The sequence below is a fragment of the Schistocerca nitens genome, chromosome 12, assembly GCF_023898315.1.
Source record: "Schistocerca nitens isolate TAMUIC-IGC-003100 chromosome 12, iqSchNite1.1, whole genome shotgun sequence".
In the NCBI taxonomy this organism is placed as follows: Eukaryota; Metazoa; Arthropoda; class Insecta; order Orthoptera; family Acrididae; genus Schistocerca; species Schistocerca nitens.
The window spans coordinates 153,548,532-153,563,783 of record NC_064625.1 but is presented as its reverse complement, the minus strand read 5'-3'; the positions used below and the strand labels follow the sequence as shown (position 1 = coordinate 153,563,783).

General features: G+C 42.4%; 1 protein-coding gene across 1 annotated transcript in view; it reads left to right on the top strand.

Moving 5' to 3' along the window:
• Positions 1-3,319: 3,319 nt before the first annotated feature.
• LOC126215206 (uncharacterized) overlaps positions 3,320-15,252 on the top strand; it is a 33,348-nt gene continuing 21,415 nt past the window's right edge. Inside the window, exons 1-2 of the mRNA XM_049941870.1 lie at positions 3,320-3,445; positions 8,809-9,021. Of these exons, the coding sequence (XP_049797827.1) occupies positions 3,386-3,445; positions 8,809-9,021 (273 nt within the window). The 5' untranslated portion in view covers positions 3,320-3,385. The remainder of the gene's footprint in view (positions 3,446-8,808; positions 9,022-15,252) is intronic.

Sequence of the window (15,252 nt, the reverse complement as noted above, 5' to 3'; positions counted from 1 at the left end):
AGACAAAAGGTTTGGGCAGAGATGTCAGTCGAGGCAGAAGTGCAGAGGCAAAGATGTTGTTGAATGACAGGTGAGGTATGAGTGGCGGCAACTTGAAATTAACAGAGATTGAGGCCTGGTGGATAACGGGAAGAGAGGATATACTGAAGAGCAAGTTCCCATCTCCGGAGTTCGGATAGGTTGGTGTTAGTGGGAAGTATCCAGATAACCCGGACGGTGTAACACTGTGCCAAGATGTGCTGGCCGTGCAACAAGGCATGTTTAGCCACAGGGTGATCCTCATTACCAACAAACACTGTCTGCCTGTGTCCATTCATGCGAATGGACAGTTTGTTGCTGGTCATTCCCACATAGAGTGCGTCACAGTGTAGGCAGGTCAGTTGGTAGATCACGTGGGTGCTTTCACACGTGGCTCTGCCTTTGATCGTGTACACCCTCCGGGTTACAGGACTGGAGTAGGTGGTGGTGGGAGGGTGCATGGGACAAGTTTTACACCGGGGGCGGTTACAAGGGTAGGAGCCAGAGGGTAGGGAAGGTGGTTTGGGGATTTCATAGCGATGAACTAAGAGGTTACGAAGGTTAGGTGGACGGCGGAAAGACACTCTTGGTGGAGTGGGGAGGATTTCATGAAGGATGGATCTCATTTCAGGGCAGGATTTGAGGAAGTCGTATCCCTGCTGGAGAGCCACATTCAGAGTCTGATCCATTCCCGGAAAGTATCCTGTCACAAGTGGGGCACTTTTGTGGTTCTTCTGTGGGAGGTTCTGGGTTTGAGAGGATGAGGAAGTGGCTCTGGTTATTTGCTTCTGTACCAGGTCGGGAGGGTAGTTGCGGGATGCGAAAGCTGTTGTCAGGTTGTTGGTGTAATGCTTCAGGGATTCCGGACTGGAGCAGATTCGTTTGCCACGAAGACCTAGGCTGTAGGGAAGGGACCGTTTGATGTGGAATGGGTGGCAGCTGTCGTAATGGAGGTACTGTTGCTTGTTGGTGGGTTTGATGTGGACGGACGTGTGAAGCTGGCCATTGGATAGGTGGAGGTCAATGTCAAGGAAAGTGGCATGGTATTTGGAATAGGACCAGGTGAATCTGATGGAACCAAAGGAGTTGAGGTTGGAGAGGAAATTCTGGAGTTCTTCTTCACTGTGAGTCCAGATCATGAAGATGTCATCAATAAATCTGTACCAAACTTTGGGTTAGCAGGCCTGGCTAACCAAGAAGGCTTCCTCTAAGCGACCCATGAATAGGTTGGCGTACGAAGGGGCCATCCTGGTACCCATGGCTGTTCCCTTTAATTGTTGGTATGTCTGGTCTTCAAGAGTGAAGAAGTTGTGGGTCAGGATGAAGCTGGCTAAGGTAATGAGGAAAGAGGTTTTAGGTAGGGTGGCAGGTGATCGGCGTGAAAGGAAGTGCTCCATCGCAGCGAGGCCCTGGACGTGCGGGATATTTGTGTATAAGGAAGTGGCATCAATGGTTACAAGGATGGTTTCTAGGGGTAACGGATTGGGTAAGGATTCCAGGCGTTCGAGAAAGTGTTTGGTGTCTTTGATGAAGGATGGGAGACTGCATGTAATGGGTTGAATGTGTTGATCTACGTAGGCAGAGATACGTTCTGTGGGGGCTTGGTAACCAGCTATAATGGGGCGGCCGGGATGATTGGGTTTGTGAATTTTAGGAAGAAGGTAGAAGGTAGGGGTGCGGGGTTTCGGTGGGGTCAGGAGGTTGATGGAGTCAGGTGAAAGGTTTTGTATGGGGCCTAAGGTGTGTGGATGGATATGTGTGTGTGTGTGTGTGCGCGAGTGTATACCCGTCCTTTTTTCCTCCTAAGGTAAGTCTTTCCGCTCCCGGGATTGGAATGACTCCTTACCCTCTCCCTTAAAACCCACATCCTTTCGTCTTTCCCTCTCCTTCCCTCTTTCCTGATGAGGCAACAGTTTGTTGCGAAAGCTTGAATTTTGTGTGTATGTTTGTGTTTGTTTTTGTGTCTATCGACCTGCCAGCGCTTTCGTTTGGTAAGTCACATCATCTTTGTTTTTAGATATATTTTTCCCACGTGGAATGTTTCCCTCTATTATATCAAAGATGATGTAACTTACGTAACGAAAGCGTTGGCATGTTTATAGACACACACACACACACACACACACACACACACACACACACACACATCCGCACATACACAGACACAAGCAGACATTTGGAAAGGCAAAGAAAAGAAAAACATTGCCCATTGCTCATCACTTTGTAATGTAACACACTATATAATCCGTGTAAACAGTCTAAATATTACTAAAGAATGGTTATTGATAATAAAAATATAACCGAATGTATTAAGCAGCTGGTATGCATTTCTTGGTAATGAATGTATTCTTAAATTTTGAACTGTTATCAGTGAAAAATGAGCTTTATTGTCAGATGTAGTGACAAAACAAAGAACCAATGCCAAAGATGCTGGAATTGTTCAATTCTGATACTAGTCGATTCCTAGAGAATTGATTCTTGGACAGTTGGAAATTGGCACATGACTCAGGCATAATTAAAATCATTTATGGATAAACTTTTTTTGCTCTAATATTTTTGCAGTAGGATAGCGTAAGTAAGATACTTCCTACAGGCTACCTACCTAGTATAAACTATGTTTTATACCAAGAATTACTTTTAAACGAGTGTTGTTTTCTTTTTTTATTATTATTATGCACTGCCCCAGGATTTAACCTCATTAGAAACATATATTTACGTTTACAGTCCCTAACTCTCAAGCAGCTTTTTCAACTTGTTCAATACACCGGTATTAATTTGAGCTTGGTTACCCAAACAGTGCAGTAGCAGTGCTGTAAAACACCTTTTCTTATACAAAATATCAGTTTAAAATTTTTGAATAAGTTTCACTTATCAGTCAATCCTTAAAATGCGTGAATGCCTGGGCATTTATGAATATTGTGTATTTGCCCAGGCATTGATCGTGGACATTTCCCCTAACTTATAAATGCCCAGGCATTTTACCTCACTACTGTTTCATGTTGTCCCCCACACAGTGTACTAATACAGAACAGTAGCAAGCCTAGACGTGCCGTAGTTACAGGTCGTGCACTCTGTGCAAAAGCGGCATATATATTTCCAGGGGTACCAGCCCGGGGCAATGCTGACGATCGTGCCGGGGAAGGGTGGCGCACCTGCGCAGATCGTGGTGGGCGGTGCTCCGCCCTCCCACTCGCACACGCCTGCGAGCGCAGCTGCCGGGCAGCAGCCGCCTGCCGGCCCACAGGCGGCGCAGCCCCCACCTCCGCCGCAGCCGCAGCCGTCACCTATCAACCTGCTGCAGCCCGTCAGCGTGGTGCAGAACTTCCAGCCGGCCTTCCAGCAGTTCATCGTGCCGGGTCTGGGCGGCATGGTGATGGCCGCCGACGGCACCGCCGCCCTGCTGCCTGATGCCGGAGTCCAGCTGCAGGTCAGTGCCGACGTGGGGCATTACACTATTAGAGAAGTTGCGTTGTCAATTTCATTCACTCGTTTGTGCAGTAGGAGTCACTTTACACTGTGACATTACAGGAAGTGAAGTTGTGTTTGAATGTGCCAATTTAGTTGTGACATTCTTTAGAAAAAGGGATAGTTTTCGGGAAAGTCACCCAGAACCTCGGGTCTGGGGAGACTTGTCGTACGGGATGAGAAAGAAAGACAGAGTCTGTGTGATTATTCCTCTCAGACTATTAGTTTCCCAAATGTAGATCATTGTCACTTATGGAGACAATTTATGTGATCTGATTATTGGTGTCTTCCAGCATTCATCAAACGTTTAGGACTACAGTCATCACAATTATCGAAGGCTAAGTGCTATATGAGGGAGAGTCATAATTGTCAAGATATGACCATAAAACTCACACTTCAGTACCACACATTTTTCTGAGGAACAGATTGCTCCGTGGTGGTTTCAGTTGTAGAAGTCTGCATTCCTGTTCAAAAAACATTCTTCTGGAAAACCTGGAATTCTCAGAGAATTACAGTTGACCTGAAAACATCAGGGAATTTAAGGAATTTCATAAAACTCCCTGGCAAGTTAAAACTGTGTGCCGGACCAAGACTCGACCTTGGGACCTTTGCCTTTTGTGGGCAAATGCTCTACCATCTGAGCTATCCGACCACATCTCACAACCCACCCTCGCAGCTTCAATTATGCCAGTACCTCTCATTCTGCAATTTCATAAAATCTCAGCTATTTCTGTATTTTTAACCCAGTATTGAAATTGAATTTTATTTAGTTTTGGAAATCACAAATTTTAAAACACTTAATGTCTCAAAGTGTGTTAATCATATAAATATTATTTGATATAAATTATCGATGAGGTTAAACTATTGCTTATGGCTGGTATATAGCTCAGCAGAGAGGAAAGAAAATTCATATTGTGTTATGCTACCAGGAGCACCCCCCCACTCACCTTCTGCCGCTCACCATTAATTTATCAGGAGCTCCTTGACACCTTCTGCCTTCTCACACATGGATATCTGAGGGAATTTTTTTTCCAAAGTTTGGGTAGCCACCACGATGCAACCTCAATAATCATCTCCTCATTGTTCTGGTGATACTTTCGTCTTGACGTCCTGTAACTTTGTGAGAAGATTTTGGTTGCATCACCATCAACCTTTTGCCTGATGGTGTCAGGTCTTCATCTTTCTTGACGTTGGTGAATCCGTATAATTCCACTGCTTGCTCTGCTTCTTTGCCTCACAGGCCATAGTGATGCACACAGCATCTATCTGCAGTGATTAGCCAGGTAAAGAAGTCCTGGATTGGTCCTATACAGTTGCAACAGTTCCACTGCTGCCTCAGGTTGGCTGGCTTTGAAAGTTTCAGAACCCAGCAGGCCTTGTCATGTCCTAAATGTCATGCAGGATGTTGAATAATATTTCTGTCAGTGTTGATGAAAATTTAGAAAGCCTGTATGAAAAATGCACTACAATTTAGAGCACCTCAAAGAATTTATATTCCCTGTCAGAAGTGCCAAGTACCGTCGCCAGAGTGCAGCATGGTCGCATGAGGTGAAAGTGGCGACTCTACAGCAGCGTGTGCAAGCGGTAGTGTGGTTTGCAGAAACAAAATTGCCAATGACTGTGCAAAGAAATTATCATCGTGTGTGTGAGTGTGATCCATCTGATGTGAAAACAATTAAGGAATAGGAATGGCATTGGAAGTTTCTGGCAACAGGAAGAGTTCTGAGACATTCTGACAGTGCACTTTATGGAGTTTTAAAAGAGACAGTGGAGGACATCAGACAAACATTTCTCAGAAGCTCACATAAGTCAATTCATCAAGCATCTAGGCAACTTGATGTACCTCAATCAATATCGCATCGTGTAGATTGCATGCGTCTTCATATGTGTGCTTACAAATTGCAAATTATGCAACATCTGACGCCAAACAACAAACCACGCCGACAACAATTTTCTGCAGATATGCTGCAGCATATTGATATGGATGCCAACTTCCTGGAAAGATGTTTATTCTCAGATGAGGCAACCTTTCATCTATTAAGAAGGGTTAATAGGCATAATGTTCGGATTTGGGGTTTGCAAGATCCGCACGTTGTCATTGAAAATGTTTGTGGTAGCCCTAAACTAAACATCTGGTGCGGACTAATGCAGGACAGGATTGTTAGACCGTTCTTCTTTGCGGAACAAACAGTGAATGGGTCAGTGTATCTGGGCATGTTGGAGCAATTTGTGTACCCTCAGATACAAGACTTGCAACCCAATATCATTTTTCAACAAGATGGAGCTCTGCCGCATTGACCAAAGGCTGTTCGCAAGTTCCTGGATAGGAAATTTCCAAATTGTTGGCTCGCATATGGAGGACCCATTGCCTGGACACCACATTCACCCAACATTATGCTGCTTGAATTCTTCATGTGGGGATTCTTGAAGGACCGTGTGTATGCAACCAAAGTGGATGATATTCCTACGTTGCGACATCGTATCACTATTGCGATTGCAACAATAACAGAAGAAATGTTACAAAGAACTTAGCAAGAAATTGAATATAGACTCGATATTCTTCGTTCTACAAATGGTTCACATGTAGAGGTGTATTGATGATAAATAAATAAATTCTTTGGGATGCCCTACAATGTGGTGCATTTTTCATTGTCGTATCTACTGAGGGGTTTTTTTTTTTTCCTCTGGGTCTTTGAAATCAGGGAGGCTGTTTGGGTGGGACACCCTGTACTGATAAATGGCTCAAGTACATAGCATACATTTCCACTCACTTGTCAGCCACCAAAATATTTTTTTGGAGTGAGGGAACTGCTGGTCAAATTTACAAACATGTTGTAACATACTCGAGGTTCCAAACTGAGTGCTTAGTTTGCATTGTGAGGCACATGCCGGTGTATTTGAAGCTGTCTCATAAACATGCGAAAACTTTTCCCTGCTGGACTTGAGCTCTGTTTTGTGACATTCTTATTTTCTCCTGTATCTCCTGTAAGTCCAGTTTGTTCAGTTTTCTGCTCCCACTTTTGTGATAAATGAGCTGCAGTGAAACTACTTACGCAAACATATACCTGGCTATTCTGTAGTCACATTGGATTGTCAGCGCGAGCTGTTGTCAGGTGTGCCAGCCTGAATGGGTCCTGTAAAGCTCGCCAAGCTTAAGGAAACCCAAACTGGCCTGCTTTGACCACTGTGCTTCAGTACACACGTACTCTTGTGTCTTTGTTGCAGCAGCTTCAGCTGTTTTAGTGGATTTGGCAGAGGTAGGGGCAGGCAGACTTAGAGGAGAATTTGTACACCTCTGACTGTTACCGTACACTCCCAACGACACCGCACGGGTTGTTTCCTATGGGATACACACACTACTGCACAGTATTTTACTTTTATCGATGCGCTACACAGTCTTGTTTCAGCTCCTGTATCAGTGTGCTACATACTGTGGCACTGGTTTTTCAATGTGTATCTGGACTGAAGATCTGCACCAAACAAACAAAATAATAATTATATGACATTTTTTTAAGGGATACATAAAATTTTGTGAGTACCTTTCATAAGATGGATGCACTGTGTTGACTGCTTAGCACTGAATGAGTTGCCATCTAATCTAAAAGCCATAAATTCAGCTAAATACGTAGGTATTACAATTACGAACAACTTAAATTGGAAAGAACACATAAAAAATGTTGTGGGGAAGGCTAACCAAAGGCTGCATTTTATTGGCAGGACACTTAGAAAATGTAACAGACCTGCTAAGGAGACTGCCTACACTACGCTTGTCCATCCTCTTTTATAATACTGCTGCGCGGTGTGGGATCCTTACCAGATAGGACTGACAGAGTACATCGAAAAAGTTCAAAGAAAGGCAGCATGTTTTGTAATATTGCGAAATATGGGAGAGAATGTCACAGAAATGATACAGGACTTGACCTGGAAATCGTTAAAAGAAAGGTGTTTTTCATTGTGACGGAATCCTGTCACGGAAATTACAATCACCAACTTATTTTGTAGACACCGACCTACATAAGGAGGAACGATCACCACGATAAAATAAAGGAAATCAGAGCTCGTTCAGAATGTATAGGTGTTCATTCTTTCCACGCGCTATACGAGATCGGAATAATAGAGAATTGTGAAGGTGGTTCGATGAACCCTCTGCCAGGCACTTGAATGTGATTTGCAGAGTATCCATGTAGATGTAGATGTAGATGTAAATATCTGCAAATGCTCTAGTAATATAAAAGTAAGTAATAAGTGTACTCAGGCAGTTTGTCTTTACACGAAGATAAGATTTATCTGTGTGAAATAAATATCTGTCTCGGCTTCATTTCGTGTGATTCTTTGTCTCTCAAGTCATTTCAGCTTTGGGAACTAGGTAATTACAAGAGCTAAATACAATTTTCAGGTGAAGATTATGCAGTTTCACAGCAATAATCCAAAACTGGTGAATGTGCGTTGTTGTAATAAACTAGAATTTTCTTCTTTGTGAGATACGGATGTTTGCCTTGGAAAGAAACCTTCAGTTTGTCTCGTAGTGAAGTGTGATACATCCCAATGATGGTTCTGCCCATCTGGAGTTAGCAAGAAGACATTACTTCATGCAGATGATACCACATTTGCTTCCTTTTTTGTACTTTCACCTTTCGTCACCTATTATTGTGACAGCACCTCCATCTGTGCATGTAACGATGCAGGTGAAGAGCTATGTTCATTAGAGCGCTTTTCTATCACCAGTTAAGGGGAACGTTATCTGTCGAGCAGGAAGTTTACAGTGTCGGTAAGCTCGAGTGCACTCGATCGACGTTTGTTCGGTAAGGCGTTGCAAATTTTGGACACGGTCTCAGTGGTCATTGAGGCTTTCAAACATTCATCCATTGCATGACGGTGCTTAAATTTGGCATTAATCTTCTCCAGAGTTAAAAATGGAAAAATGAATCTTTTAATGCCAAATGTAACTCCTATTTTATATTTGTTTGGTGTAATCCTTTCAAAACAGAGTGTTTTATCACACCTGGAATTTTGTCAAATTTCACTAAAATTTTAAAACTCAATTTTTTGCATTATCAGCACTTAAAAGCAATTAATGGTACGTTTCTCTACCTTCACAGCACGCTATCTTAAAGATTCGTAGCAGTTTGGACATTTGGTGAAACTTGACGTGAAACACTTCTGGAAATCTTTACTTATGTCACATTATACCTTCTGCAAAAGAAAACAGTTTCTTTAAAATGAGAGGCAGTTAATATACATGCCACCTAATGCTACAGCTGGATTCCTTAAAGCCTGTTTTTGACGAAGACCTCGTTAACAGACGACTGCTTTGTACTTACACAGGGGGTGCTGCCACCGCAGCCTTTCGCCGGGGCGACCGCGGGCGGTCTGGTCATTCGAGCGACCGGAGTAGGCCAGGCGGGTGTCGGCGCCCAGGCGGCTGCCGGCAAGTTCTTGTCGCCGGCTCCCCCGCAGTTCCTGGTCAACGGGAATGCCTTCAGTGGACAGCTCAGCCCACTGGTGGCAGCTGGAGTCAGCCCCACACAGCACCACCAGGTACGTCCGGCCATCTGCCGTCATTAAAAGTGCGCGGTATTTATTTGGACTACAAGTTTTGTTGAGAGGTGTACTACATAGAGGGGATAGAGAATTGATTTTTGCAGTCACCTTTTAACAGGGTGGCAACTTGTCTGTGGATTTAGCGAACGTGGAATTCTCAGGGAAACTGAATTTATTTTGAAAGATCGAGAAATATCGGGGAATTGTGAAAGCGCATTGGGTTCTGGGAGATTTTGTGGGGTGTCGAGCTGGTCACTGATAGAAAGAAATGTTCTGAGTCATTTTGTTGCAAATCTGTTCTGCTTCAGAAACAATCGATTATGGAGGCATGTAAGAAAAGGTACAGAAGGGCACTGAATTGTTGTAACGTTTGTCGCTACTTCTGATTTGCCCGTCGATCTTGGGAATCTTCGTTACTCTGTGTAGGTTTTCGGCTCCGGAGCCATTTCCCGTTGTACAATATTTAGGGACACATAGTGTGAATTTCCCTGAAAATTTGTTACCTATTTGTGAATTATCATTCACACAGAAACAAAGGTGGTATTTTAATTGTACAAAAATGTATATCAGCTCTATATCTGAACACGTTTTGTAGATCAGCATTAAATATTTAGTGTCAGTTCTTTGCACCATATTTCTTTGCAAAGAAGTACTATGCAGAGTTTCTCATACTGTTGTGCTTCAAGTTAACAGTGACTATGGAGTGCGTGAAGAGATCAGGTTTGAAACACGATGTATTGTTTCTATCAAAAACCATTGATATTACGTTCCAGTGACAACAGATTGGAGAATGTTCCTGTGAGGTTTTATCATATATATACTTGAGGTTATCATACAGTGACGCAGAATGGTGACAGGTGACACTAAAAAAGCAGTATACAGGAATGTCACAACCTTATAATGAACAAGAATGGTTGATAAAACAGCAAATCCTAGTGGAATTTGGAATAATCTCTAATGAACGCTGTGATAACTCAATTTTTTTAATTTGTGGCCATGAAAATTAGTCGAGCAAAACTTGCTTTCACATAAAGAAAAATTTGTTCAGGAAAATTTGAAATTTCAGCCTGGAAAATCATAGACATTGCACGGAAATGTTTTGATGAAACAATGTTGCCCCCCCGATTGGAGTTGCACATATTTGTTCAGTGCTTATGTTGTCCCCGTACACCGTGCTGGCATGTTAATTCAGCACAGCACTGTGCTGAGCAATTTTTTTAAGTGTGTGATAAAGTTAGTTTTGCCTTCAAAGCTGCTACCTATGTATTTCATTGTGAAGATTGCCACTTCCAAACATCTACACATTTACACATTTTTGCTGTAGAGTCATTCCACATGGAGTGGACCAGTGGGTTCCATGTGACCATTTGCAATGAAAATAAAATTTTACACCGATATTCCTTACAGAGTAAAACTAAGCTGTACAAAATTTTGATCTCAAATCAGAAATATTCAATATTTTATAAGGCTCTCAGTAGCAGCCTGTAACAGTCCATTTGGGTGTATATTTAAGGTCACTGTAGCTTATAAACTTTACCTTCTTGCACATGGAAACTGTTGCAGAAGTACTGTGGTCCTGGTATCTTGGCTTCAGACTCCTTTTCCTTCGTTGTGATGTCTGTGTCAGCCTGAAAAGACCAGCTGTTACCAAGTAATTTGGGACTCTTCTTCTTTGCAATATGTGGGTGCAATGCCTATTACAATGAGACAATGAGTACATCGCATTTTTACACTTGCTTACAATGGACAGTTATACGACATTAGCCCCTGACATCATCTCTCGTATACCCTGGCTGTCAACCGACAACTGACTTTTCGTCCTCGAGACATCAACAGCAAAGTCTCCACTCCTGGGGGTCCCGTGAACCAAAGGGTATCTGCTATGCGGCACGTAAGCGACATTGAATAATCGCTCGCTGCAGCGAGTGCCACAGTGCGCCATAATATCACCATCCACTGCCCCGTTTCACAGGTATGCTGCATTCACCCCAACATATAGTACATTTACAAAGGAAACAAAAATTCCACACACAGAAAGTGGGTTGCATATTTTTACTAAACTAAAAAAGAAAATTCCTTATAAAAATCATGGATGTCATTGTTCGGATTGAAAGAGCAAAATATGACACATCGTTTGAAGCCAAAGCTCACTGTTACACCTCAGCTCCCACAATGATTTTCTGTCTGAACTGAATCTTTTGTATCCCGAGCTCAGATTTTGTACAGCTTATTTTTATTCTAAAGGGAACATCTGTGCAAAAATTCATTCAAATTTCAGGTAATCATGTGGGGATTTCAAAAGCTGGGCTGCAATATTGGTCCCCGGTTTATGTTTTCAGCCTCTGATTCGTGTGAGCATTTTTATTTCTTGATCCTTGTTTCATCTGGCACTTGCCTAAGCATGCTAGTTTTGTTATTTGAGAGGTTGGTTTATGCAGAGTTCCATTTCAGATTTAGTATCAAATTTTTTAGACTCCTGATGGTTGCATCTTCTACACCTTTTCCAGATTTTTGTTATTCTAACCGCATCAACAAAAAATTCACCACAACCATTCTGTCTAAAGTTCTGTGCCTTGTAAAGGCAATATTCTACTGACTGAGCTATCCAGGCACAATCCGTCCCCACAGCTTCATTTCCGCCAGAACCACTCTAATATTTTACAAACTTCACAGATGCCCTTCACTGTGCAAGCAACTCCTAGATTGTGGCTAAGCCATTCCTATCCAGTATCCTCTCTTACTCAACTTACAGTCTGGCTTTATGATGTATGAAACTAGCACTCCTGTTGTTGTTGTGGTCTTCAATCCTGAGACTGGTTTGATGCAGCTCTCCATGCTACTCTATCCTGTGCAAGCTTCTTCATCTCCAGTACTTACTGCAACCTACGTCCTTCTGAATCTGCTTAGTGTATTCATCCTTTGGTCTCCCTCTATGATTTTTACCCTCCACACTGCCCTCCAATGCTAAATTTGTGACCTCTTGATGCCTCAGAACATGTCCTACCAACCGATCCCTTCTTCTAGTCAAGTTGTGCCACAAACTTCTCTTCTCCCCAATCCTATTCAATACCTCCTCATTAGTTACGTGATCTACCCACCTTATCTTCAGCATTCTTCTGTAGCACCACATTTTGAAAGCTTCTATTCTCTTCTTGTCCAAACTATTCATCGTCCATGTTTCACTTCGATACATGGCTACACTCCATACAAATACTTTCAGAAACGACTTCCTGACACTTAAATCTATACTCGATGTTAAAAAATTCTCTTCTTCAGAAACACTTTCCTTCCCATTGCCAGTCTACATTTTATATCCTCTCTACTTCGACCATCATCAGTTATTTTGCTCCCCAAATAGCAAAACTCCTTTACTACTTTAAGTGTCTCATTTCTAATCTAATTCCCTCAGCATCACCCGACTTAATTCGACTACATTCCATTATCCTCGTTTTGCTTTCGTTGATGTTCATCTTATATCCTCCTTTCAAGACACTGTCCATTCCATTCGACTGCTCTTCCAAGTCCTTTGCTGTCTCTGACAGAATTACAATGTCATCGGCGAACCTCAAAGTTTTTATTTCTTCTCCATGGATTTTAATACCTACTCAGAATTTTTCTTTTGTTTCCTTTACTGCTTGCTCAATATATTGATTGAATAACATCGGGGCGAGGGTACAACCCTGTCTCACTCCCTTCCCAACCACTGCTTCCCTTTCATGCCCCTCGACTCTTATAACTGCCATCTGGTTTCTGTACAAATTGTAAATAGCCTTTCGCTCCCTGTATTTTACCCCTGCCACCTTTAGAATTTGAAAGAGAGTATTCCAGTCAACATTGTCAAAAGCTTTCTCTAAGTCTACAAATGCTAGAAATGTAGGTTTGCCTTTCCTTAATCTTTCTTCTAAGAGAAGTCGCAAGGTCAGTATTGCCTCACGTGTTCCTACATTTCTACAGAATCCAAACTGATCTTCCCCAAGGTTGGCTTCTACTAGTTTTTCCATTCGTCTGTAAAGAATTCACATTAGTATTTTGCAGCTGTGGCTTATTAAACTGATTGTTCGGTAATTTTCACATCTGTCAACACCTGCTTTCTCTGGAATTGCAATTATTATATTCTTCTTGAAGTCTGAGGTTATTTCGCCTGTCTCATACATCTTGCTCACCAGATGGTAGAGTTTGGTCAGGACTGGCTCTCCCAATGCCTTCAGTAGTTCTAGTGGAATGTTGTCTACTTCCGGGGCCTTGTTTCGACTCAGGTCTTTCAGTACTCTGTCAAACTCTTCATGCAGTAGTGTATCTCCCATTTCATCTTCATCAACATTCTCTTCCATTTCCAGAATATTGTCCTCAAGTACGTCGCCCTTGTATAGACCCTCTATATACTCCTTCTACCTTTCTGCTTTCCCTTCTTTGCTTAGAACTGGGTTTACATCTGAGCTCTTGATATTCATACAAGTGGTTCTCTTTTCTCCAAAGGTCTCTTTAATTTTCCTGCAGGCAGTATCTATCTTACCCCTAGTGAGATAAGCCTCTACATCCTTACATTTGTCGTCTAGCCATCCCTGCTTAGCCATTTTGCACTTCCTGTCGATCTCATTTTTGAGATGTTTGTATTCCTTTTTGCCTGCTTGATTTACTGCATTTTTATATTTTCTCCTTTCATCAATTAAGTTCAATATTTCTTCTGTTACCCAAGGATTTCTACTAGCCCTCATCTTTTTACCTACTTGATCCTCTGCTGCCTTCACTACTTCATCCCTCAGAGCTACCCATTCTTCTTCTACTGTATTTCTTTCCCCCATTTGTGACAATTGTTCCCTTATGCTCTCCCTGAAACTCTGTACAACCTCTGGTTTAATCAGTTTGTCCAGATTCCATCTCCTTAAATTCCCACCTTTTTTACTCCTGGAAGAATGGATATTGCGTGTAATTGGCTCTGGGGTTATTCTTAAACATAATCTTTCTCTCTTTAGCAGAGTGAAGCTAGTAAAACAAAGATGATGCCATTTTTGTCTGGAAATTCCATGTGAAAGAAAAGTGTTTGTACGTAAAATGTAAATGTACTTCAGCAGCAATATAAAAAGATAAAAGTTTTACTCTTGTTAATTACTTATCCACTAACTGTGAGTAAATTCAAAGGTAAAAATGCCAATTTTTGTTACAAAGTCATTATAATATTTAGTGCTCCGTAAATGCCCAGCACGTAGCCATTCAGTTGTTTGTCACAGCTGTGATAGATATCAGATGAATGACCTGTACCCACTGGTGACTTGGGGAACCATTTCTGAATTGGAAAAATCGAGAGACTGTGGTCTGCTGTTTCCCATCCAGTGGCCGTCCACCTCATCTACGCAGTAGCAACTGTCGTATGCTGCATTCAGTTTTGCCATTTCACTTGTTGAGATGGCTCCCAGTCCACAGCAGACTGCAACTGTAATTTCTCCAAATAGGGAGTTGGCAAAGGGCTGACCACAGTATGAGGAGAATTTAGTTTGGCTTGTATCAAAAATTGGCCAATAAAAATACACACACTGTAACTGATTATCTGTAGTCTCAATTTTTAGGTTGTGGACTGGAAAGTTCTCAGGGCCTCCAACTGTGTGGCAGTGTCAAGTCACCCTGATGTTTTGACAAGTGTCACACTCGTCACCGTCCGACGAAATGTTGCAGACGTATTCACTTGCGATGGCGGGTGCCCTCTCCGTCTGGTTCTGAGCACGCCCTGCTCTTGTGCAATTGGTGTGAGGGATAGGGGCAAGGTGGGTGAAGCAATAAAGGAAGGTAGGGGCCAGGGGCTCGGGTCTGCATTCAAATCTCTCTTCGGTCACTCTCGATCTGCATTGTTGTCCACTGAGGAGCGCACTGTCAGTATACAGCCACTAACGTGGGATTCTGCACTGAATTCAGTTGGTAATTTTCATCCCTCTGGACAATAGTCTTGTGGGCCCCTATTTCTATAGGTTTCTTCACAGTCCTTTCCTAATAGCCATTGACTGGGCACAGAAACTTGGTGTTTTCCAAAACAAATGTATATTCGTCATATAAGTTATACTCTTTCATAGCTGATTTCTCTGTGAGGCAGATATACACATTTTGTGTTTTTGAGTACGGCACTGAGTTCTCCGTTGAATTGGTGGACACATTTATACCAGATGCTTTATGTCCCTTGTATGCTACATTTCTGCAGCTACTTTGTGGAGATGGAATACCTTTTATCTTCAGTGCTGG